We start from the raw sequence: 23,734 nt of genomic DNA on the forward strand, positions 1-23,734 counted from the left end.
TTCTTTTTGCTCAGCAGTGGTTTTCTCCTTGGAACTCTGCCATGCAGGCCATTTTTGCCCAGTCTTTTCCTGATGGTGGAGGCATGAACGCTGACCTTAACTGAGGCAAGTGAGGCCTGCAGTTCCTTGGACGTTGTTGTGGGGTCTTTTGTGACCTCTTGGATGAGTCGTCGCTGCGCTCTTGGGGTAATTTTGGGCAGCCGGCCACTCCTGGGAAGGTTCACCACTGTTCCATGTCTTCGCCATTTGTGGATAATGGCTCTCACTGTGGTTCGCTGGATTCCCAAAGCCTTGGAAATGGCTTTATAACCCTTTCCAGACTGATAGATCTCAATTACTTTCTTTCTCAATTGTTCCTGAATTTCTTTGGGTCTCGGCATGATGTGTAGCTTTTAAGGATCTTCTGGTGGACCTTACTGTGTCAAGCAGATCCTATTTAAGTGATGCCTTGATTGTGAACAGGTGTGGCAATAATCAGGCCTGGGTGTGGCTAGAGAAATTGAACTCAGGTGTGGACAACCACAATTATAGTATGTTTTAACAAGGGGGGCAATCACTTTTTCACACAGGGCCATGATGGTTTGGATTTTTTTTCACCTTTAATAATAAACACCTTCATTTACAAATTGCATTTTGTGTTTACTTGTGTTGTCCTTGACTATTGTTTAAATTGGTTTGATGTTCCGAAACACTTAAGTGTGACAAACATGCAAAGGAACAGGAAATGAGGAAGGGGGCAAACACTTTTTCACACCACTGTATTTGTGTCATGGTAGAAAGTTGATTATAGCGAGATTATATATATATATATAATATATATATATATATATATATATATAATGTTTGTTACTTATCACTTATGCACGAACACACAGAACACCATTAGAATGGTTGCAGCTTAGTTATTTTCTACTAATTATACTAATCACAATAATTTGAATATTCATATCAGTCAGCTCTTTAGTATATTCTCTTCACAACACTAGTATTTAAAAATGTTTTTATGACTAGCAACTGTATGAACCTTGTTAGAGGATATTTATTGTTGGGTTCAGAGGACCTTCATCTTGGAAAATGTGCATTTCATACAAAAGTAAGTTTATATTTAAATCGCTGTCATTTCTTGTAGCCTCTAGAAGACATAGGTTGTATTGCATGGAACAGACAAGTTCAGCATATTCTCGCTTCTACAAGCCCCAGTGGTCGAGCCACTGTCTGGGATCTCCGGAAAAATGAACCGATTTTGAAAGTCAGCGACCACAGCAACAGGGTACAGTTGCCATCCACATATATATTTTTTTATTTCCTAGATCCTTTGTGATTTTCTTACTTTTTTTATTCTACTTTTTCTGTTGATCAGATGCATTGTTCTGGCATGGCATGGCACCCTGATGTTGCTACCCAAATGGTTTTATCATCAGAGGACGACCGACTACCTGTCATTCAAATGTGGGATCTCAGATTTGCTTCTTCTCCCTTTAGGGTGATGGAAAATCATACAAGGTTTGAATACTACTCTTTTTTGGTGTGTGTGTATGTTTGTGTTTTTTGCAGACGAGAAAGTGTCTGTCTTCAGACACTTTATTATAAGCGCTTATCAAATATTGTTGTGTGACTTGCTGGCCAGTTTGTCCTCAAGTGCTAATATTGATGAGATTGTGTCATGGCAAAGAATATTTTATAGCGTTCTGCTTTTTATTGCAGGGGAATTTTGGCTATTGCTTGGAGTGTAGCAGATCCAGAACTGTTGCTGAGCTGTGGAAAGGATTCCAAAATACTTTGCTCAAATCCTAACACTGGAGAGGTGAGTTCATTAAAAAGATGATAAAAAAAACCTGCTAGATAGGTGCCAGTCACTTTAAAGAGTAACTCCACTTTTGTTGAGAAAAAAAACATCCTCCACTGGGTGATCTTTGTACATTACAAGAATTTTAACAAACTTTGTTGCGGATTCCAACCTTTTGTTATTCTGAAGAAATCCCCGTGTGTTTGTCTGTGTCCATGTGGGAAGTGAATCTAATGGGAGGGGTTTTATAATTCTCAATTAGCTGTATACCTACAGGGCTCTAATGAGGAAAGCTGCTGTACCTGCATCCCTTTAGATGTTATTTCCTATTGGGAGTATCTCACCAAAAATGAAATTTTTGTTGCAGGGGATGCCTGAAATGTGACTTGTATCTTAGTGTAGACTTCTGAAAATATCGGTGAGCCAATCACACAAGCAGGAAATTATGGTTTTGGGGGGCGTTCTGTACACATTGTGTGCACAGAACACCTCCAGGTAGCCATATTGCATTGCATTTTCAGAAAATTACAGTGGTTGTAGATTGAACAGGAAAGGTAATGTTTAACATTCAAGTACAATATGACTTGTCACTATATTATTTTTTCTTTATTTGCTATTTTCCCCCCCCCCACAAAAGTGGAGTTACCCTTTAACCTTAGTATCGTTTTATAGATTTAAAAGACTCCCAGTAATACATTTATACATTTTATTTTTTAACTAGTACTTCAGCCTACATTTATTAGTCTTTTTACAATTTTTCTGTAACCTCCTGCACATGCATCTCCAGGCTGGTTTCCAGGCATACTGTTTTGCACAGTGTTGGGAATATAACAAGTAGAGGTTGCTGATTTGTAATAAAAAAATAATAAATCGGTGAGGCGCTAGCTGCTTTTTCCTTATTCTCACAGCCTTGTCTAATGTGTATTGTTGAAGAGCTGATCTTCACTCTCAATTTGAACTCAACTCTACTCCTCGCCACCACTCCTCCCCTCAAAATACAAATAGCACTCCCCACCCCCCCAATATGTCTGTCACTTGCCTAGGCGAAAGTCATGCACTATGCTTCCTGGGATTTGAGCATCACATATGCCAGAAGGCATAGTCCTTTATTAACAACGGAGGAGTTGGGCAGGCCTACCAGTGCATCATCGGGAGGCTTGGTGGCTGAACCCAGAAGAGCCAGCAGCCTCCCGATGATGTTGCACAAGAAGATGGCATTGAGGGACCCGAGCAGTGGCAGAAGATTAGAAGATTCTGAAGGACAGCTCTGGATCTGCTGGGTGGGTGAGTATCTGAAATGTGCAGGACCCACAACCAGGTAAGCAGAGGGGGTTGGTGTTCAAGATCTGCTTTAATTTTAGAGGAAAAGAGTAAATGGCCAGGACCTTGTCTGTAAGGCCGCGTACACACGCGGGGACTGTTCGCTCAACTTTGTTCGTCAAACAGTTTCAGCGGACAGTCCGCTCAAAATTAGCATGGACGGACTTGCCCACACACGACGAACGAACAGTCCGCTGAAACCGTGCGCGATGACGTGAACAGCACGTACGACGGGACTAGAAAACGACGTCCTATACACTGCAATGCAACCTTCGGCGTGTAAATTCTTTCTGAGCATGCGCGAGACTTAGTTTGACGAACAAGCCTACACACGGGCGGACTGTCCGCTCAAACCAAGTTTCAGCGGACAGTTTTTCGGAATTTCCGAAAAACTTTGTTTGTCAGACTGTCCGCTGAAACTGTCCGCTGAAGCCCACACACGAGCGGACTGTCCGCCGAAACACTGTTCAGCGGACAAAGTTGAGCGAACAGTCCCCGCGTGTGTACGCGGCCTTAGGGCTCATTTACACTTGCTTCGGCTTTAACACACGTTAATGGCTAGTTTACACTTGCTTCAAAACAAGGCTTCGGACACGCTTTGTCAAAGCTCCTGTCAGTAATAAAATGGTTAGCTTACACCTTGCTTTTGCTTTGCTTTGATTCAAAAATTATACCCCATGTCGCTTTAGTTGTGCTTCAAAGCCTCTATAGAAGTCTATAGTAAAGCTTGCTTGAGGCCCCACTAAAGGCTCATCGAAGCCTCATTGAAGCACCAAGCAAAAGCAAAGTGTAAACAGGACTGTAAGCTAACCATTTTATTTAGTGACAGGAGCTTTGACTGGCCTTCATAGAGCTTTAACAAAGCGTGCCCGAAGCCATGTTTTGAAGCAAGTGTAAACTAGCCCTTATGGTAACTGGCAGGACCTGGATATATTTTGCAGAGATCTAGTAGCCAGCTGAAAAAGTTAGAGGCAATCAAACTACAGCTGGTCAACATTGGTAGTCCCCAATCTTATTATGCTGACATATTTATACAAATTCAAAATTACAAAGTAAATTTGTGTAAATATATTACAGACAAACAGATCATTTTTTTTTTTTTTTTTCTCCCTACAATCCCACACAGACAGTACTGTTTCAAAATCTCAGGTACACACAATACTGATCCATATTGCTTCTCACTCTCACAGTACTTGTATGTTTTCTCACTCTCAGCTGCATTCACACATGAAAGTTTCATAAATGCAAGCCAGTTATTGTTAATGGCACAGCAAATGTGGCATTCATGTTTTTGCGTGCAAAACTCAATGGCCAAAAAGGTACACGAGTGACTTTTGCGCACACATAGGGTAGCCTTTAAATTAATGGGCAGCTCCATGCGTGTAGCATAAAAACGCACGTTCATGAAGCGCTATGTGTGACCAAACATCTGTGTACAATTTCAGGCTGCAAAAAATAAAGAAAACGGAGATGCGGCCCCCTAGAAAGAGATTATTTCTACACAGTTGTTTAAAATACAATTGTTGTAACAAATTTGACAAGGAAAAATAGAATTGTTGTGTTTAATTAAAACCTCAAGGCCACTTTGTATGCCAAATGCCAAGGTACTAATATATATGTCTTCTCACTTAGCACCAGAAGTAGTACAGTACATCACATAATGGAAATCCGCAAGAATGTACTTAGAGATCTTTGCCTATTCCAAACAAAGGCGTCGCAATCAGGCAGGAATTGAGAATACACACACCACCACACAACACACACACACACAGATATGGGCCACAAATTGGTCTTGAGGTTTTTAATTAGCATTTAGAGGTGTGTTGTGGTGTTTTTTTTAACAAGTACTTTTTATTGAATTTTTTTCAAAATTCTACAAGACATACATAAAATAGTAGAGATAAACACAACTGTTACATCAAAGTGGGAAGTGTATATGCACAATGCATTCTTTGGGAAAATTAACTCATATATTCATGCTCCTACGCATGTATTTGTGCACATATGCGCGTATTCACACATACCGGCGCAAAATACTGACTAGTAATACAGATTTTTCTATATATATATATTTTTTTTTTTGCCCACCTAAGCATACCACCTATACCTAAACTACAGGCCGCATTCTTGATCGGTAAAAAAAACAAAAAAACTGCTGTACTAAGCCTTTTCAAGAGGCTTTAATGTTTAAGAAATCTCAAGCCATATGGTAAAAAAAAAAAACTGAGAAGCAGGAAAATTCTATTATGTTAGAATAAAATGAAACAAAAATAAATGCAGAAATAATAGATTCTTTACTAATTAATTCTTTGTTTGCCATTATTCTTTGCTTTTTTTGCCAGATTTTATATGAACTGCCAACAAACACTCAGTGGTGTTTCGATATCCAGTGGTGTCCCCGTAATCCAGCTGTGCTCTCTGCTGCTTCTTTTGATGGCCGCATTAGTGTTTATTCCATTATGGGGGGAGGCAATGACAATCTGAGCCAGAAGCAGGTGGATAAGGTAAATTGTTAATTTTATACTTCCAGTCTATTGCGAATCTGCTTAAAAAAAATAATAAAAAACCATGTAACTGTATTGTAATAAGTGCTTTGCTGACCTTTTGTTGTATGTCATTAATGTTTCTTTATATTGTATATTTAGCAAATTACTAGATTTAGTAAGTGACTGTCTTTTTTTTTTTTTTTCCTATTTTTTTTTTTTTTATACCATGTAGCTTTCTTCATCATTTGGAAATTTGGATCCATTTGGTACTGGACAGGCTCTCCCTCCTTTGCAGCTCCCTCAACAGACCACTCAGCAGAGTACTGTGATTCCTTTAAAGAAACCTCCCAAGTGGCTGCGCCGACCTGTCGGAGCTTCATTTTCTGTAAGTGATTTTTATTTTGCAACAAAGCTTGCAGGGTCATTTAAAAGAAGACTTTGAGTATTGTGAAATTAAGCACATGTATACCATTTCTGTGGCTTTTTTAATGCATGTGTGTTTTTTTTTTTTTTTCTGGTGACCTAATTTATATCTGTTTATTTGCAGTAATTTGTCCTGTACATCCTTGTAGAACTCAGAGATGAAAAATATTTTTAGCAGACTCTCAAAGCAGGGGGTGGGGAGCTGGTGTTACACACTATACTCAAGCTCTGAAAGCTAATTGGAGGAAAGGGACACACCCCTTCACACAGGAACAGAGTAGAGGCTGTCAATCAGCTGGAGATCCCTCCCCTGTCACCATTTTTCTCTTGATGTCAAGAAAACTTGTTAGAAGGCACTTGGAAAGAGGCACGTGAATACTACAGAAATATATACTTTCTTCAGATTTCATGTCCTGAGGTTAACAACCACTTTAAGCACATCATAGTGTATCTCTGAGATTTTTGACATGGTGAGATGTGTGACAGCATTTTGCTTTCCAGATCTGGACAATAACAGAAACTTCAGGCAAAATATATTTACTTGTTGTAAAGTTTCAGAAGAAAGTATCCAAAGTGTCCTTCAATCTTGATCTTGAGACATTAGTTTGGTGCACTGGAGGTTGCATGTCTGAAGTACCTGTGCAAATGTTCAATAACCTCATTATTATCTCTCTCTCTGCAGTTTGGTGGCAAGCTAGTAACATTTGAGGCAGAGAAAACACAGCCAACCCAACAGCATCCACAAGCCCAGCACTTTCATGTGTACGTCAGTCAAGTGGTCACAGAGCAGGAGTTCCTCAACCGCTCTAACAAGTTACAGGATGTGGTCAGCACAGGTACCTTTCTGGAGTACTGCCAGAAGAAAATTGATGAAGCCAAAAATGCCTTTGAAAAAAATGTCTGGTCCTTCCTAAAGGTAAGTTCATTTGCTGCCCTTTGTTGTGTTTTAAAATCCTTTACTGTTGTCTGTACCCTTGTTGGGGATATTCACCCAGTCTTTTTGTCCTGTTTACTGTTATCGCCAAAAGTGAAAGATAAAAAGGAAATCCCAGATTTTGGGTTGTCACAAGACCAACGGGGACATTGGTTCTGGGGAGGACCAGGCATTTTTCACATTGGAGGGATTTCCTCTCGCTCACCGTTTTGGGTATGGGACATGTGTAATGGTATGGTAAGCAGATATCTCCCCAATGGGACAGCATTTGCAAAGAAAAAAAAAAACCCGACAGGGGTTACAACCGTTTCTCACTCTATTCAAAACGAAAGCTTTAAAGTGGATGTAAACCCGATTTTTTTTTTTTTTTTTTTTTTTTAATGTCATAATGTAGAGTATAAGATTTCCTATCATTTGAGCCCAGTCTTGCCACAAAAAGTTAATACAGCTCTGAGCAATCCTTTTTTATTGTTCAGTGAGATAAATCTTGACAAACAGAGCAAAAACTTTGTCAAATCCTCCCCCTTGCTGTGAGTGACAGGTGATTTACATATCTCGTGTACTAGCCTAAGAGACATGCATTATTTTTTAATTCCCTCCCACTCCTTTCTTCTGCTGCTCTGCCGGGATGGGATGTTCCACACCTCAGCATGATTGGGCATGCTGTAGTCATGTGGGTTGCTTTCCTGTCTTTTCACTGGATGTTAGAGATCATAGCAAAAGTTCAGTGTAAGAAATACACAGGAGAAAATGCATATTGACAAGGGGAGTGTAGCAGTAGGCAGGGAGTGTACTGACATCACGACTCCACCCACTGAGCTCCAGACAACAGACCCACCAACAGAATCTGCAGTTTTTCGGGTCTCATAGCAGACAGAGGGGAGACATTTGACAGGTAGGGATACATGCAGGAGGCATGCATATCCTTATAGATAACCCCTGTGGCAGTAGTTTAGAAAGGATGACGTTGGCTTTACATCCACTTTAAGGTTCATTTTTTTTCCTCACTGTATCAATAATTCTAACTATAATTGTAGTCCTCTCAATGCAGTAGGCGTGTGATAAACCTTGTTGCAGTTGTGACATGTAAGAATTTGATGATAGACATACATTACCCATGGAATCAATCATGCTACAGATTATTACACTGCGCACACATTATTTCTTCTTTAGTGCCGGTTCACACGGTTGCACTGTGTTTGCACATGCGTGTCATCATGCCAAGATTAATAGAGACCTCTAAGCTTTTGAAAGCCTGTGAGTCTGGCGAGGGATTTAAAAAGATCACCAAATGATTTGTAATCAATCATTCCGCTGTAAAAAAAATAATCTACTAGTAGCAAAAATTTCAAATTACTTCTAATTTTTGGATGGCAGCAAATTCAACCCAAGACCTGACTAGTTCATGCTAAAAAAAAGTCTGTAGGAACCCAAAAATGGCATTGTGGATTGTTCAGGTACCACTTGCAACAGTTGTGGTCAAAATGCATGCATCTACAATCGGAAAGAGAACTACACCGATTCAGCCTGTACAAGAGGTGTGTTAAGAAAAGGCCTTTGCTCTCCAAATTGTACATTCAAAGCAAGATTACAGTCAACCATCGAACATATAGGAAAGCTCGGGCCTTCTGAAACAATGTGTTGAGGACTAATCAATCAAAGTTACAATTGTTTGGTTACAGTAACAGTGGAGATGTTTGTCTCACACCAATAAAGCATGGTGATGGAAATGTTTTGGTTTTGGGTTGCTTTGCTGCTGTAGAGCATGAACATATCCATTCTGCATCATATCAAAGTGTCTTTGATAAGAATGTGAGATCATTCATCCAAAAGTTGAATTAGAAGTTCGTCTTTCAACGTGATAATGATTCGAGGCACACTAGCATGTCCAAGAAATGTCTCAAAGTGACGGATAGATGGTTATGAACTGCCCTAGTGAAAGCCTGATTTGATTCCCATAGCATTGGGCAGTTCATGTAAGCAAACCCGCAAACATCCTACAACTGAAGGACCTTTGTATGGGAAAAGTGGTCCACAATTTTGATGTCGGAGACTGGTGGTCATTTATACCAAATGCCTACAAGAAGTAATTTCTGTAACAGGAAGCACTTCCAAGAGCCAATGTGTACTTTCTTTTGCCCCAGAGTACACCATTATATCTATTTAATATTTTTGTTACAAAAATATTTGAAATGCCACTTTTTTCATTCAAGCATATTAACTATATCTATAGTCACTGTTTAAGTAAAGATCTATTGTTTGTCTGTTCAAATATTCAACAATTTCCATGGGGAAAAAAACTATAATATTTTGGCTTTTTTTTTTTTTTTTTTTTTGCTTAAAGGGTTTGGTCTGGTAAATTTGTTGGTAAATAACAAACATGTCATACTTATCTGCCCTGTGCAATGGTTTTGCACAGAGCATTCCTTATCCTTCTCTTCTCAGGTCCCCCACCTCTTCCCCTTGCTTAGTGCCCCCATAGCAAACTGCTGGTTTTGAGGGCAGTTGTGTGTGTGCTCACCCCCAAGCTGCCTCTGTGTGTTTTATGAGACACACAGAGCGTGGCTCATCCCCACTCCCTCATAGCTGTGATTAGCAGCAGCAGGAGCCAATGGCCAATAAAGAGGCAGAGAGCCGGGAGAGCTCCTGCTCTCATGCACATCACTGGATCAGGCTCAGGTGAGTTCGGGGGGGTGGGGGGGCTGAGGCGGGAAACTGCATACGGAAGGTTTTTTACCTTCGTGCATTGACACTGCATGAAGGCAAATACCCTTCAGCCCTAAGAACCACTTTTAGTGTAACCAAAGTCAAAACTTTGTGTGTGTATTTTATTGCATAGCATTCCATACAAATTACTCTGGACCTTTTCAAATAATGTATACATATACAACCACTCTACATCATATAATCATTTGAATTTAACAGTTATTTAGATTATTTGTCCAATTTTAATGGTCCCGATCTCAAAGCATATGTAAGGGTTTGTTTAAAAAACAAACAAACAAGCATGTCATACTTATCTCCTGCATGCAGTGGTTTTGCACAGAGTTGCCCCTATCCTCCTCTTCTCGGGTCCCTTTAGCAGCGTTCCTGGCTCCTCCTCTTCTCAAGTGCCCTGTTGAAGAGCTGTGTCCTGCTGCTGTGCCCATTGACACAGACAGTGGGACTCTGCCCCACCCCCTGGCTCCTGCATCATTGGATTTGATTGACAGCACCGGGAGCCAATGATAGACGCAAAAATTTCCACGTTTCCACCCGCGTTTAGCCGCGTTTGCGTTTATATGCGTTTTTAAAGGAACCCAATTTTTTGGACCTGAAAACTCAGAAATATGATCTGAGTATTGCTAGGAACCCCAAATTCGGTATCCAGACACAGTGGAACTGGCACTACAACACATCCAAATTTGAGGATCCTGTCACCAAGTGACCCCGAGATAGGGGGCCCCAAATTCGGGTCGCAAAATGTCATGCACTTTTCTGCATCAGAGATACATGGCCTCAAAGTCAACTGTGACCATCCGCGGCAATGTAATTTGGTCATTAGGGTTGGGTGTTATGGTAAGTGGTTATCCATTAGGGTTATTGTATAGGATTAAGGGTTGGATTAGGGTTAGGGTTAGTGTAAGGGATAGGGTTAGCGGTTAGTGTTAGGGGTTAGTGTTAGGGTTAGGATGAATGGTTAGGGTTAGGATTCTAGATATTTTAATAAGGCATTAAAAAATATTATACTACCATATACAGCAGCAAAGAATTAACCACTTCCCGACCAGCGCACGACGATGTACGTCGACAGAATGGCACGGGCAGGCATATTGGCGTACAGGTACGTCCAATATTCAATGCCGCCCTGCCATCGGGAGCGCGCCGCCGGCGGCGCGCTCCCGCGCTGGTCAGGTCCCCCGTGAGTCCGGTCGCGGGACTCACGGGCAATTGTCAGTTAAAGCGACGCAGTGCCGAATCGCAAAAAGTGGTCTGGTCTTTGACCAGCAAAATGGTACAGTCTGCAAGTGGTTAAAATATATTAATCAGTACATATTTCACGATAAAAATATATAAAAAAATTGGCCAAATAAATTCAAAACAATTATAAAAAATCGAATTAACATAGATTTGCATTTAAATAAAACAATTTGAAACTAGAAAAAATGAATAATTAACTATTTTAATATTGTTTTATATTAGAAATAATGAAAACATGTTAAAAATTGCCACAAGAAAATTTTAGATATTTTAAAAAATTTGATAATTTGCTATAAATAGACATTATTTAAAAAAAAATAAAGGACAGAGAAAAAAATTCATCTGTACATCTATAGATAAATATATTTTATAAATATATACACATACCTAATCGTTACCAACAGACGTTCCTCTGGTGACACACTGTTTCTCATATTGAATGTCAGACCAGGTCGTACTTTTTCTAAGAGCAGATCAAATGTGACAGTAGACATCCGGCTAAAATTAAAAAACTTGTCGGGGTAGGTACGCAGCTGCACATACATGTTTGTGAAATATCCAACGGACATTCGCTGTCCCATCAACGGATGGGTCCAATATCGACGAGCTCTGACTCTGGACCTCTCACGAAATTTTCCACGATGTTGCTGTCTCATCAAGAGCAACATCAGGAGCATTTCCTGACATATATTCAATATGGGATCCATTTCAAAATATATACCACAGAAAGAGAGGCAAATGCAAGTGTACAACTGCTCTCTATGCTGCTGCTGCTCACTTTGATCAAAATAGCAGAAATAGTTAAAAAAACATGCTTTGAGAGCTTGGGGAGGGTCCGATGTTATCTTTATAAACGCTTATAAACGCTTATAAACGCAAACGCGGCTAAACTCGTCTAAACGCGGCATGCAAACGCGGCAAAACGCGCGTTTCAGCTTTTTTTGAGCAGAGTTTTCACCTGCGTCTCGTGTGCATGAGGCCTTATAGTTTCATGGTATTATTAATATTTATCTGTTATCAATGGCTGTGGGAATCTTAGACGATTGTCTGTCTGAAAGATTTTGTCTGAAATTGACTACACCTTTCATAATCCTAAGGATGCAAACTTTCAGAGATCTAGCGTTTATAACATGGGATTTTTGTACTTTCCTAGGTGAACTTTGAGGACGATTCCCGTGGCAAGTACTTGGAACTTTTGGGATTCAGGAAGGAAGATCTTGGAGCAAAGGTATTCCCTGGTGTCCACCTTCCTGTTCATCACATGCACTGTTTTAGTAATGAGCATCATAGAGTAGCTGATAATTTCTAAAACCCTTTAGTTATAAACCCTCCTTGCTCTACACACTGTATTTTCAGAATATATTATCCTATACACTGATCAGCCAAAACATTATGACCACCGACAGGTAATGTGATTAACATTGATTATCTAATTTCAATGGCATCTGAAAATGGGTGGGATATATGAGGCAGCAAGTGATCATGTTGTCCCTGATAATTAATGTTTTGAAAGCAGAAAAAAGCAGGCAAGGATTTGAGCAACGTTGACAAGGGCCAAATTGTTATGGCTAGATGACCAAGTGAGAGCAACTTCAAAACTACAGCTCTTGTGACATGTTCCCAGTCTGCAGTGGGCAGGACCTACCAAGAGAGGTCATAGGAAGGAAAACCAGCAACTGTGACATGGGTGGCCAAGGCTCATTGATGCATGTGGAAAGTAAAGGCTGGCCCATGTCTCCATCCAATAGAAGAGCTACTGTAGCTCAAATTGCTGAAAAATGCTGGTTCTAATAGATAGGTGTCAGCACACAGTGCATCGCATTTTGTTGTGTATGGGGCTGCTTGGCCACGGACCAGTCAGGGTGCCCATGGTGACCCATGCCCACTGCCAAAAGTGACTACATTGGACACATGAGCATCAGTACTGGAGCAATGGAAGAAGGTGTCTTTGAGGCATTGACTTGGCCTTCAAATTTTCCAGATCTCAATCCAATCAAGCATCTGTGGGATGTGCTGGAATAACAAGTCTGAACCATGAAGGCCCCACCTCACAACTTACAGAACTTAAAGGATACTGCTACTGATGGGTTGGTGCCTGATACCATGACATACCTTCAGAGGTTTAGTGGTGGCCATGCCTTGAAGACAGGTCAGGGCTATTTTGGTGGCTAAAGGGAGACCTAATCAATTTTAGGTGGGTGGTCATAATGTACTGACTGATCAGTATATATCCTAATATCTCATAGCTGATGAAAAAAGTGTGAGGCCATCTCCACCTTCTTGGGAGGGACATTTTTATTAAAAAACAAGGTTACATAAAGCTAGGAAATGGGGGTAACTGAGCAAATCATCTTAAGTGTTTAACAAATTTGTTCATTGCAGATAGCTTCAGTTCTAAGCCACACTGACGGAGCGCAAGAGGTATGTTTCATTATAAATGTAACCTTTGTGGTTTTTACCTCTGTTTTCTTACGTTGCGTAAAAATTTTCAAATTGCATGCTGCAATAGTTACTGCTAGTGTGCTTTGCATTTTATGGAGTACGTTAATTTGACATTTACAACTGGCAAGTAAATTCACAAATTTTCTAATAAAGATCCCACCTCTTTTATCGTTTTTTTTTTTTATGTAATTTACTTTCTAGATTTGCATGACATAGCCCAGCTTGACCAATGAATGCAACTTTAATATTTTTTTTCAAATTGCATCTTTATGTTTATCTTCATGTTCAGAAGTCAACTATTTATGCTAGTTTACAAGAATCTTTTGGTTGCTTACTATGTGAAGGGTAGTCATTTGAGAAGCGCAGTTACATGATGATAGTAAAAGGTCCAGCCTTTATGTAAGATGTATGGTGGCCTTGAGCTAATACATTTTATCTGACATTGGCAAATTGGCACTACCCTCAATCATTCAGGATAGAAATGTAGGAGCACCCCATGCAGACTTTTTTGGAAGGTGCAAATAAACCAAGGACATTGCTTGTTCTAGATTAGCGACTTGCCAAGTAGTGAAAGTAAAACGCTTTAGCAATGCCAGCTGCCCTAATTTTGGCAATGTGACATGTAGTCATCATTGGGCCTGGAAAAGATGAGAAATCTCCCTAACAGGAATGTGGTAATGAAAACATGGGGAAGGCTTCTAATTGTTTTTATTGCTGTTGTTTATGTGTTTGGGGGGGATTTTCCCTTTCATTTATTTTCTGCCGAAAGTTTTTTTTCCGTAATAGAAATTACAGAAAATTTTCTCCAATGCAGAAAGAGCAATTTAAAATTGGTGAAATAAAATGTCCTGTGATCCAGACAAATAAAATGAAAAAAAAAAAATGTATAAATTAATAAAACAGTGATATAAACAGAATCCAAGTCTGTGATATATACATAAAAATTGTAACATACTCAATGGAAATGTAACCATCTAGCGTATACAACTAGTAACTAGTGCCGCTTATCCACCACCATTGTACATCCACTCTTAATTCGGAAGGACAGTCTGCAATGGTCCCACAATTTTTCCTCAGGGGCAATTTAATCAGGAAGAGCAAGTAACAAAGCATGGCAGTGTGTTGAACATTTCCAGAATGAAAGAGAATCTCAAGATCTGCTTCCAAATGTGTCCCTGGCTTTGCAGGGCCCTTTTGTTCGTTGTTCAACACACTTTGAATCTTTGTTACTTGCTCTTCATGATTTGAACACTAATATAGCTTTATTATATCTGTCTACCTTGTTGTCAGCTGCCCATACTTCCAAGCGCTATCTTACTCTGACACTGAGCAATTTAAAGTTGTCAAAGGCTCCAATATCCACCACAAACAGAAAAATGGCTTACTTAAAGTGGTCCCCACGACAGTGTATCATCTGTGTCTCAGTCTAGAGTGGTATGCCAATAATGAATACCCCTAACCATTTAAAAGATGATGTGGTCATTTTTTAGAATTTTAAAAATGATTATCTGAAAAATAGTGTATCTATTAATAATAGGGTTCTAAACTATATCACAGGTTGGCTTCCTTCACATAAGATAAAGCTTTCTTTACATTTGTGTGCCCTGCAATATAACTTACATAATATAATCAAATTATGTATTGCTTTTGTTGTGTGGCTCTCTAACATAAATGAATGGAGCCAGAAGAATATAGATTGGCTTGATTTATGCTTGGGAAATAAGTGAAAATACATGTATTCGGACAGGTTTGGCATAAGAAATGCAAAAATAAATAGTCATTGAGACCCACCAATGGTGTAGATGAAAGCGTGTTGACTAGTTCTCCCTCTAGTTTGGATTTCTCTGGTCACAGCCATTCAGCTTTCATTAAGTAAGTGAAAATGTCTGCTGGATTTGGGACCAGTTATGCCATACATGTTGTTGCTGGGATAGTAAGACTGAGCTAAGCTCTATGACCCCATTCACACCTGAGCGTTTTGTAGCTTGAAGCCTGAAGCTACAAAACGCTATAGGGGAAAAAATCTATTATTCTCTATGGAGATGGTTCACATCTCCACTCCATGTCGCCTGAAGCCGAACGCCTGAAGCTCAAACAAGTTACGGGCCCTTTTTTGTCACTCGAATCGAGCAGATTTGAGCGTTTTTCTTCTTTTAACATTGGTGACCTTTTGCCCTGCACAAAATCGCGGTAAAAAACCCCCCGCAAAAAACGCTGCAAAATCGTGCGATTTTCTGCTTGAAATCGCTACGCTCAGGTGTGAATGCAGCCTAAATGTGGAGGATTCTGTTTCCACTTCTAAGCAGTTGTTTAAATATGGTCTGTGATTGGACAAGAGGAGAGGAAAGAGAGGGTAAATGACATGATCCCTTCGCTGTCGCATCGGCAGCTTTTATACCCACAGCTCAGTAGTATCCAGCAAACAAATTAATAGACTATAGAGTAAATAGAGGAACTGTAATGTTTTATACCACCTTACAAGCAGTAACTTTTTACCTTCAGGATTTTGGATAAATCTCCTAAAGCAAAAAACTTTAGCCACAAAGAAATTTTTTTGGTCCTACGTCTTTTGTGGATCACAGGAATGCACTTACTTGTGTACTCTAACACAAACTGTCAGCTGGCCTCCCAGAAACTGTTCCAGTCTCTGGAAGGATCCTGGCAATTATGTCCAGATCTACCTAGATGCCTGACCATCAGCTCACTCAGCCTCCTGTGTGCTGCTGAATGCCTGAGCCAGTCCAGCGCTCCATTGAGTGCTGGAGGAGCAGAGAGCGGTTTCTGGTAGTCGCTGCTCTCTGCTTAGAGTTGACTGAGAACTGAGCGATCAGTGGTCATGTGAACGCTCTGTTTTTTGGGCTTAGAACTGGCGGAGGACAGCTGCAGCATCAGTCTGATACTGTAGCAGGGAGGCGAGTATGGATGTTTATTTTTTAGTTTGTTTTCCCACACTTCTCCTTTTAAGAGGTATATTGTGGCCTGGACAGGGATGTTTGTGACATTGTCATGTGTCATTTTAATAGGTGATGGGTTTATGGGTCTCATTGACATTTTGTTTATTTTTGCATTGTTTATTAATCCTAATCCTTATGCTGCATTCAGCTCTAAGTCCAACTCTTGGCATCCTCCTTTGGTTGCACGGTTGTTCTGTTTGAGCAAGGATGGCATCCGTTACTGTGGATGAGTTGGTGGGTACAATTTTTGTAAAAAATATAATTAGCGATTCCCAGGTTTTTGTTTTTCTTTTTAATACTTTTTAGCTTGATAAAAAATTTGGGCCCTTGGGTGTTGCTTTCCATGACTGCATTTAAAATACCAGTTTTAATTAATTAGCTTGGCTGTGCTGTATGTGATTATTTTAATATGTTCATTCATGTATGCAAAACTGCATATTATAATTTTTTCGGTACAAGATTCTGTGCCATACATAAAACCTAGATTAAATCCTTCTGATGAATAGCACTCAAGCTTTGCAATATACATGTTAAATTGCTGTCTCTTTTCTAATACATAATTATCTCCATATGTGTATTTAACTGTCTTCTAATACTGTACTGTACTTTACTTCCCTATACAAAATACAAATCAATATGTAATTGATCCCTATAATAAAAAAGAAAAATCAATATGTAATCCCTATAAGAAAAATTTAAAAAAATTAAGGTTGGTCCTTGGTGGAAAGTAGATTGACCTACCAAAAAACAAAACAAAAACACATTTCTTTATTCATTTATGGACACTGAGTTGTATAAAGTCCTACACAATGTGTTACGCTGCCATCTACAGCGTATGCCCAAAAAAGAGGCCAGTCCATAAAGGCTCAAAAAAAAAAAACACCCCTAAACAGTATGATCAGTGTCCTTTTTCTTTCCAGATCTGCTGTGTTAAGACTATTAATGTAGTATTTTTCTACAGTCCAGTAGTTTGCTCAATCTGCTAATCTGTAGTCCTATACTAGATGATTTTGGGCTACTGCAGTCTGGGCAATGATGTCTTGCACAGAGACACAGAGAAGCATAACATAACTGAAATAGGAAACAGTATTAGTACTGCAGATGCATTTTTACTCCTTGTGATCTTTGCTGCAAATATTTATTTATTTCTAAACATAGATTTTCTACGTAGAACATCTAACTTTTGAATGGCCGCACACCACCATGATATTATAAATTCTTTTTCTCCAATGATTTTGAACTGATTTCAACTATTTTCTAATCCTTAATCCTCCCTTACTATTTCTATTTCTTTAACACTATTCTATAAAAGGCTGAGAAAGACTCTGACCAGGCTGTAGAGAGTGATGAGGAAGGAAGTGATCCTACTGAAGAGCTGAGCTTGGGGGAGGTACTGTATATATTTATTGCTTTTTTTGTCACTTTCCAGCAAGCTGAATTGTCACAGTAAGTGCATTTCCAAGCATTAATCTGACATGAAATACCAAACTAGCACTGCTTATTGTCTCAAATGGTTTGCGATGTTGCCTTCATGTTGCCGTACACTATTTAAGCTAATAAAACCTTTATTCTTTTGCTTTATTATACTTTTAAAATGACATGCAGTATAACAGTGTGTTTTGTCTTTTTACATTCTCTTAGAACCTCACTGTCGGTAAAGCAGATGTTGGGGACACCGTTCCATCTGGTGAGACCTTCAATATATCCGTGAGCGGAGGTAATGTTATCACTCATATTCTCAAACAGGATCCATTTGGAATAAAGGGGCTTTATAAATCTCAGATTATACTAAAACCTTTGTATAGTAACTTGTATAAACAACAAAAACACAAAGAGGGTGTAAAACGCCTAGTGCATTATCTTTGGCATTTTATTAAAGGATAGAAAGAATACATATTATACTTGCAAGCAAAGAAGGATGGATAGCATGAGTTAAAACACAGAATCCAGAAGTTAATTTCCCAACCTCATTAAATTGTGTGGATGACAATATCAGCTTACGTGTTTCGGGGCTCTGGTCCCCTTCCTCAGAACAAAGGTTTTTAAGAAAATCCTGAAGATAACAAACTAGGAGTTTTTGTGCCCTTTTTGTTGTTTATACAGTGCTGGATTCCCCAATCTGAGGAGGGCTGCACCTCTTATACCCTCCAGCCTGAGTTGCACAGTGACCTTGATTTCAATGATCGGCATCCCTACAGCTTCTGAATGCTGAAGTGTCAAGTTTGCATTATTTTAGTATATAGTGATTTGGGGGGGGGGCTCAATGTCATTTCAATTCCTTGGCAAACTCTGCCAGTTCAGACTTAATGGTATACTTATAAAATCATATCTGAACTGCGCAAGCAATAATCAGTTTCACCAGTAAGTAGCACTGCAGCTGTATTTGGAGTTTGGACTTTTGATGATTTGTACTATTACAATTTTGATTCTGAATTAGATTGTTGTCTTTACCTTTGCTGAGACGTTTCATTGTAATTTCAGATGTAGACGGACTCATCACTCAAGCTCTGTTAATGGGTAACTTTGAAAGTGCCGTTGATCTCTGCCTGCACGATAGCCGCATGGCGGATGCTATAATACTGGCTATTGCTGGTGGCCCTGATCTGCTAGCTAGAACACAAAAGAAGTACTTTGCTAGAACACAAAGCAAAATAACCAGGGTATGTATTATACACGTTGTGACAAGTTAGGGAATTTTGGAGCTTATTGGTAGCACCAAACAGTGAGTTTACACCATGCCAGAAGTACGTTTTAATGCCACGTACACACGAACAGAAATTCTGCCAGCAAAAGTCAGATGTGAGCTTTTGGTCAGAAATTCCGACCATGTGTATGCTCCATCAGACTTTTGCTTGCAGAATTCCAGCCAGCAAAAGATTGAGAGCAGGTTCTCTATTTTTCAGTCGGAAAAAGTTCCGTTGGAAATTTAGATCGTCTGTACAAATTCAGACGTGCAAAATTCCTACGAATGCTCGGAAACAAATCAACGCTTCGACGTGTTGTATGTCACTGCGTTCTTGTCGGTACAAAGTTCAGAGAACTTTTGTGTGACTGTGTGTATGCAAGCCAAGCTTGAGCGGAATTCCGTTGAAAAAAAACATCCAACTTTTTTTTTCCGATGGAAAATCTGCTCGTGTGTATGGGGCATTAGGGCTTTTCGTGCCCATTTTTATTTAAAAGTAAAACAAAAGTTCACATGGAAGGCTTCCCACATTGTGGGTCCTCACCATCCATACAATAAGGAAAGGTAACATACAGCCTTGTGGCTTTTTAGGCAGCTTTACTGCTCTATTTAGTAAGCTTGGTCTTCCTGACCATCAAACACATCCAGTGCTTGCACACACACACTGTACCTCCACTCCGTGTCTTATCCGCAGCATCCCAGCTGCTCCCTTAACACATTGACCCCCTCGGGTGAGGTTCTGAGCTCCAACCCTGGCTCTAAGATGAATGCAGCAAACACCTGAGCCAAAGTGTGCTTGCTACCCAGAAAACGTATCCCAGACCGCCATATTAACCCCCTGGCATGGACTCACCCTGCCACTGTGTATACTGTTCAATGTACAGTTATGCAAGTAGCCCGTTACAAATGGGACTGTTTCTTGATGGCTTTTAACATCCCTCTGATCCATATCCTGCCTTGTATATTGGCATTTTCTGTGTGCCTATGTTCTCTTTGCTCCGAGTTAATTTAATCACAGGTGGATTTCAGGTGATAGTGCTCATAAAAAATCCTCTGTGGTTATTTCCAGACAGAACACAATACAGCTGTTCAGTAAAGCCAAACCAAAATGCAAAATCATAGACCACTCTGGGTTGCACTGAACATCAAAACTTAAATGTTAAAAACAACTTATCATTACAAACCAAAGTGCACAGCCCGCCTGTCAAATTTTAATAGGTGAAACAGTCACTGTCATGGTGGCCGTGCCAAACCCATCTGTTGACAACATAAAAGTGGAGCCACAATGTAGGCAGTTCCAAACCAACCAGGAGACATGCCATATGTTCATAAACTCCAGCAACAATGCACAGGAGACTGCTGATCAGAGGTACAGAGCATTAAATGGTGATACAAATGTTGCACTCCTCTTCCCCTTATCAGTAGAAATGGGAAGAAGAAACGATAAGCAAAAACAACTTTGCTGCTATGGCAGCCTATTATTCTATCTTTATGTACCCTATGTACTTCATTAAACTAATAAAAAAAAATGCACATCCCAAAAGCAGTAATAAAGAACAGTATTACATGGTAACCTATTGGATTTCAGATTGATCAAAGATAATCTCTTTTTTATCTTTATCATCTACTTTCTATAAGTTGGATTTTAAATCATTGCTGGCAAGAATGTGTTTGATTGCTAAACAGATTATATTATCATTGCCTGCTGCTACAAAATATTAACTTCTATTTTTCAGTTATTTGAGTGTTGTATGTCATTTCTTTTGTAGTGACATATTTTAACCTTTATTTCCCCTAGCTGATAACTGCTGTAGTTACTAAGAACTGGAGTGATATTGTGCAGTCATGTGATCTCAAAAACTGGAGAGAGGCATTGGCTGCAGTGCTAACCTATGCGAGACCTGAAGAATTCGCCTCTTTATGTGGTATGGAATATTAATAACTATTTATTCATGTTTTATCCCTATTAAATTTAAAGTGTAACTAATTTTAAAGGAAACCTGTTGTGGAATTTGGTCAATGTATTTTTTTATTTTTTTTTATTTCTAAGCTGATTTATTACATCACTATTTGTAGTGTATGCAATTCTTATAACTTAATTTTATGCTAAAAGACACAGGCTGAGTTTCTGTAGACTTTGGGTTCTAGGATAGGTGATGGGACACTGGCAAAGCTTCTGGACATGCCCCTTTTCAACTTAGGGGAGTGGGAATCATCCTTTTGAGTCTTAAGCCAGCCATAGACAGGCCTAATCTCGACAGGTTCAGCAGGGACCTCCTGGGTTTCGAACCAGGCTGTTTGTATCCAAGTTGATTGATCGATCAACTTTGGGTACAACCAGCTTGTTGGATTTTCCATGCAATTATTGCCAGTAGCTATAGGTGCTAGTAATAATTACTGGCCGAGATGACTCCACTATCCCCCCGCGCTTCTACGGGAGAACACAATAGCTCTGTGGTTGCAGTAAAGAAAATCGCACCGACTATGCCCAGCTTTAAAGCACGGTGTGTAAATTGAGGTTCTGGTATTTAAGTACATACAGTAACAGTAAACGAAATCCCCCAAACCAGACTGCAAAATATGTTTGAGTTCTAGTTTGATGAAGCATATTTTACTAAACCTTGTGGCAAGTTCAATTCGTTTTACTTTTTGTCTATTACGAACCTTCCTTTTTATGAGTCATTGCTTGGTTAAGGTAGGCTGCTCCAATACTAGTGATGTGCAGTAGAATTTAATTTAATTAGCCTTAATCAAATCCCACCAAAAAGTACATATCTGTGTAGCAACAGTAGATTAGCCCAATCGGCTGAATCCTGAGAATCAAAATTTGCCTTCTTTAGAAATAGCCAGTTTAATGTGCTGTCAGGTTTTGACTGTTACTGTTTTTACCTGCAGATCTTTTGGGCTCACGACTTGAGAAAGAGGGTGATGTTTCTGTCCAGGCACAAGCTTGTCTGTGCTACATCTGTGCTGGAAATGTAGAAAAACTAGTCGCCTGCTGGACCAGGGCTCAAGATGGTGCAAGTCCTCTTTCTCTGCAGGTGGGTATGGGTGTTGTCATTGATGTACATAACTTTTTTTTATCTGTAATTATTTTTAAGAACCACCTTTTTTCTTTTTTTTTCCCCTCATGTTATCAGGATCTTATAGAAAAGGTCGTCATCCTACGCAAATCTGTGCAGATCATGCAGGCTGTGGACACACAAGATGTTGGTGTTCTGTTGGCTGAGAAGATGAGTCAGTATGCCAACCTACTGGCAGCTCAAGGCAGCCTTGCTGCTGCTATGGCATTTTTACCCAGCAACACAAACCAGGTGAGATATTTTTGTAATGATGTGTTCAGACACAAAGTGTGTTGCTGTTGGAGGCATAAGGAGTAGTCGGACTGATGTTTGCGGAGTAGTAAGCTTTCTGATTTCTCTTTTCTGCGCCAGCTTAATGTTGTGCAGTTGCGGGACAGACTATCACGAGCACAAGGGGAAGGTGGCACAGCCACCCCTGGAAATGTTGCACCCCGTGGAGGACCAGCTACGTTACCACATCGCATGACAACCCATGCAAAACCTGCAGCAGACAACCAGTACTACCCACAGGTAACAATCTAAAATGCCCTGTTGATTTATAAAAGGATTGAATCAGTCTGTGAATGCTTAACAATTAAACAAGTTATTAAAAAATAGACTGGTAACCTATTTCCTACATTATGTTTCTGCATTAGCATGTTCTGAGTGCTCCGTACTGCTGACCGTACAGTTGGGTTGTTTGTTTAATGTTTGAAGCACTCCAGTTAACGCATGATAAAAATCACATATATACACATAGGTCATGATTGTGATGGCTGCACTTGCTGTGAAAGCATGTAAACCAGCCCACCTTGTTTCCTCCCCAAGGGTATTGGGGTTCTGAACAGTGATTACCTAACAAAGTACTGTCTATGGAATATGTATCTCCTAATTTTTGGGAGACTTGAAATAATTCCAATCAGTAATGAACATTTTAGACCAAATCAATGCCACTGGACCCAAAAAAATGTCCTCTGCAAATTTGGACTTTCTGTCGATTGGTATTTGCATAAGTTGAGGTAGGTACAATATTCAATATGCAATATTTGAGCACGGTAAAAGTCTGCTTAAAGTGGTTGTAAATCTCATACATGTGATATGAGCAAAGCATATCCTTCTATAGTGTATACTTGTCTCAATTAAAAGCACTGTCATTTCTGTCTGCTGCTTCATTCCTCTAGCAGCATAAGCCACTTCTAACAATTTTTCCTGACACCAAGAGAAAAATGGTGACAGGAGAGGGAGCTCCAGCAGATTGACAACCTCAGCTTTGTTCCTGTGTGCTGTGTGAAGGTGGATGTGTCTCTCTTCTCCAATCAGCTTTCAGACCTCTCCTCACTGAGCTCTACAGAGTGTAACTTCAGATTTCTGCCCCCTTTTTTGAAATCTCAAACAAGCTAATAAATTCAGCACAGATGTAAAGAGGAGAACACAGCAGATAAACAGGTACAAATTATTTAGGAGGATTTGTTTTATCTCTGTGTATTACCAGAGGATAGTCAATTCACTGGGTATATGTAAGGGTTTACAACCACTTTAAGCGCCAAATGCTGGGATTTGAGAGGAGTGATGCCTACACTCCCTATACCAGGGATATGCAATTAGTGGACCTCCAGCTGTTGCAAAACTAAAAGTCCCATCATGCCTCTGCCTCTGGTTGCCATGCTTGTGGCTGTCAGAGTCT

At 39.8% G+C, this 23,734-nt stretch overlaps 1 protein-coding gene across 11 annotated transcripts in view; it reads left to right on the top strand.

The window, feature by feature from the left end:
• Window positions 1-23,734, top strand: part of SEC31A (SEC31 homolog A, COPII component) — a 92,935-nt gene that overhangs the window by 33,366 nt on the left and 35,835 nt on the right. For 10 of the 11 annotated variants that reach the window (XM_077476153.1, XM_077476155.1, XM_077476154.1 and 7 more), the window contains exons 6-20: window positions 1,130-1,270; window positions 1,361-1,503; window positions 1,705-1,804; window positions 5,449-5,610; window positions 5,825-5,977; window positions 6,698-6,931; window positions 12,063-12,137; window positions 13,292-13,330; window positions 17,618-17,695; window positions 17,947-18,022; window positions 18,787-18,965; window positions 20,787-20,913; window positions 21,884-22,029; window positions 22,129-22,302; window positions 22,423-22,581. In XM_077476153.1, the coding sequence (XP_077332279.1) occupies window positions 1,130-1,270; window positions 1,361-1,503; window positions 1,705-1,804; window positions 5,449-5,610; window positions 5,825-5,977; window positions 6,698-6,931; window positions 12,063-12,137; window positions 13,292-13,330; window positions 17,618-17,695; window positions 17,947-18,022; window positions 18,787-18,965; window positions 20,787-20,913; window positions 21,884-22,029; window positions 22,129-22,302; window positions 22,423-22,581 (1,986 nt within the window). The remainder of the gene's footprint in view (window positions 1-1,129; window positions 1,271-1,360; window positions 1,504-1,704; window positions 1,805-5,448; window positions 5,611-5,824; window positions 5,978-6,697; window positions 6,932-12,062; window positions 12,138-13,291; window positions 13,331-17,617; window positions 17,696-17,946; window positions 18,023-18,786; window positions 18,966-20,786; window positions 20,914-21,883; window positions 22,030-22,128; window positions 22,303-22,422; window positions 22,582-23,734) is intronic. The other variant, XM_077476149.1, reaches the window with a different exon arrangement.

The sequence above is a fragment of the Lithobates pipiens genome, unplaced genomic scaffold (assembly GCF_037356315.1).
Source record: "Lithobates pipiens isolate NorthernLeopardFrog02 unplaced genomic scaffold, aLitPip1_a1.2 Scaffold_13, whole genome shotgun sequence".
Lineage (NCBI taxonomy): Eukaryota > Metazoa > Chordata > Amphibia > Anura > Ranidae > Lithobates > Lithobates pipiens.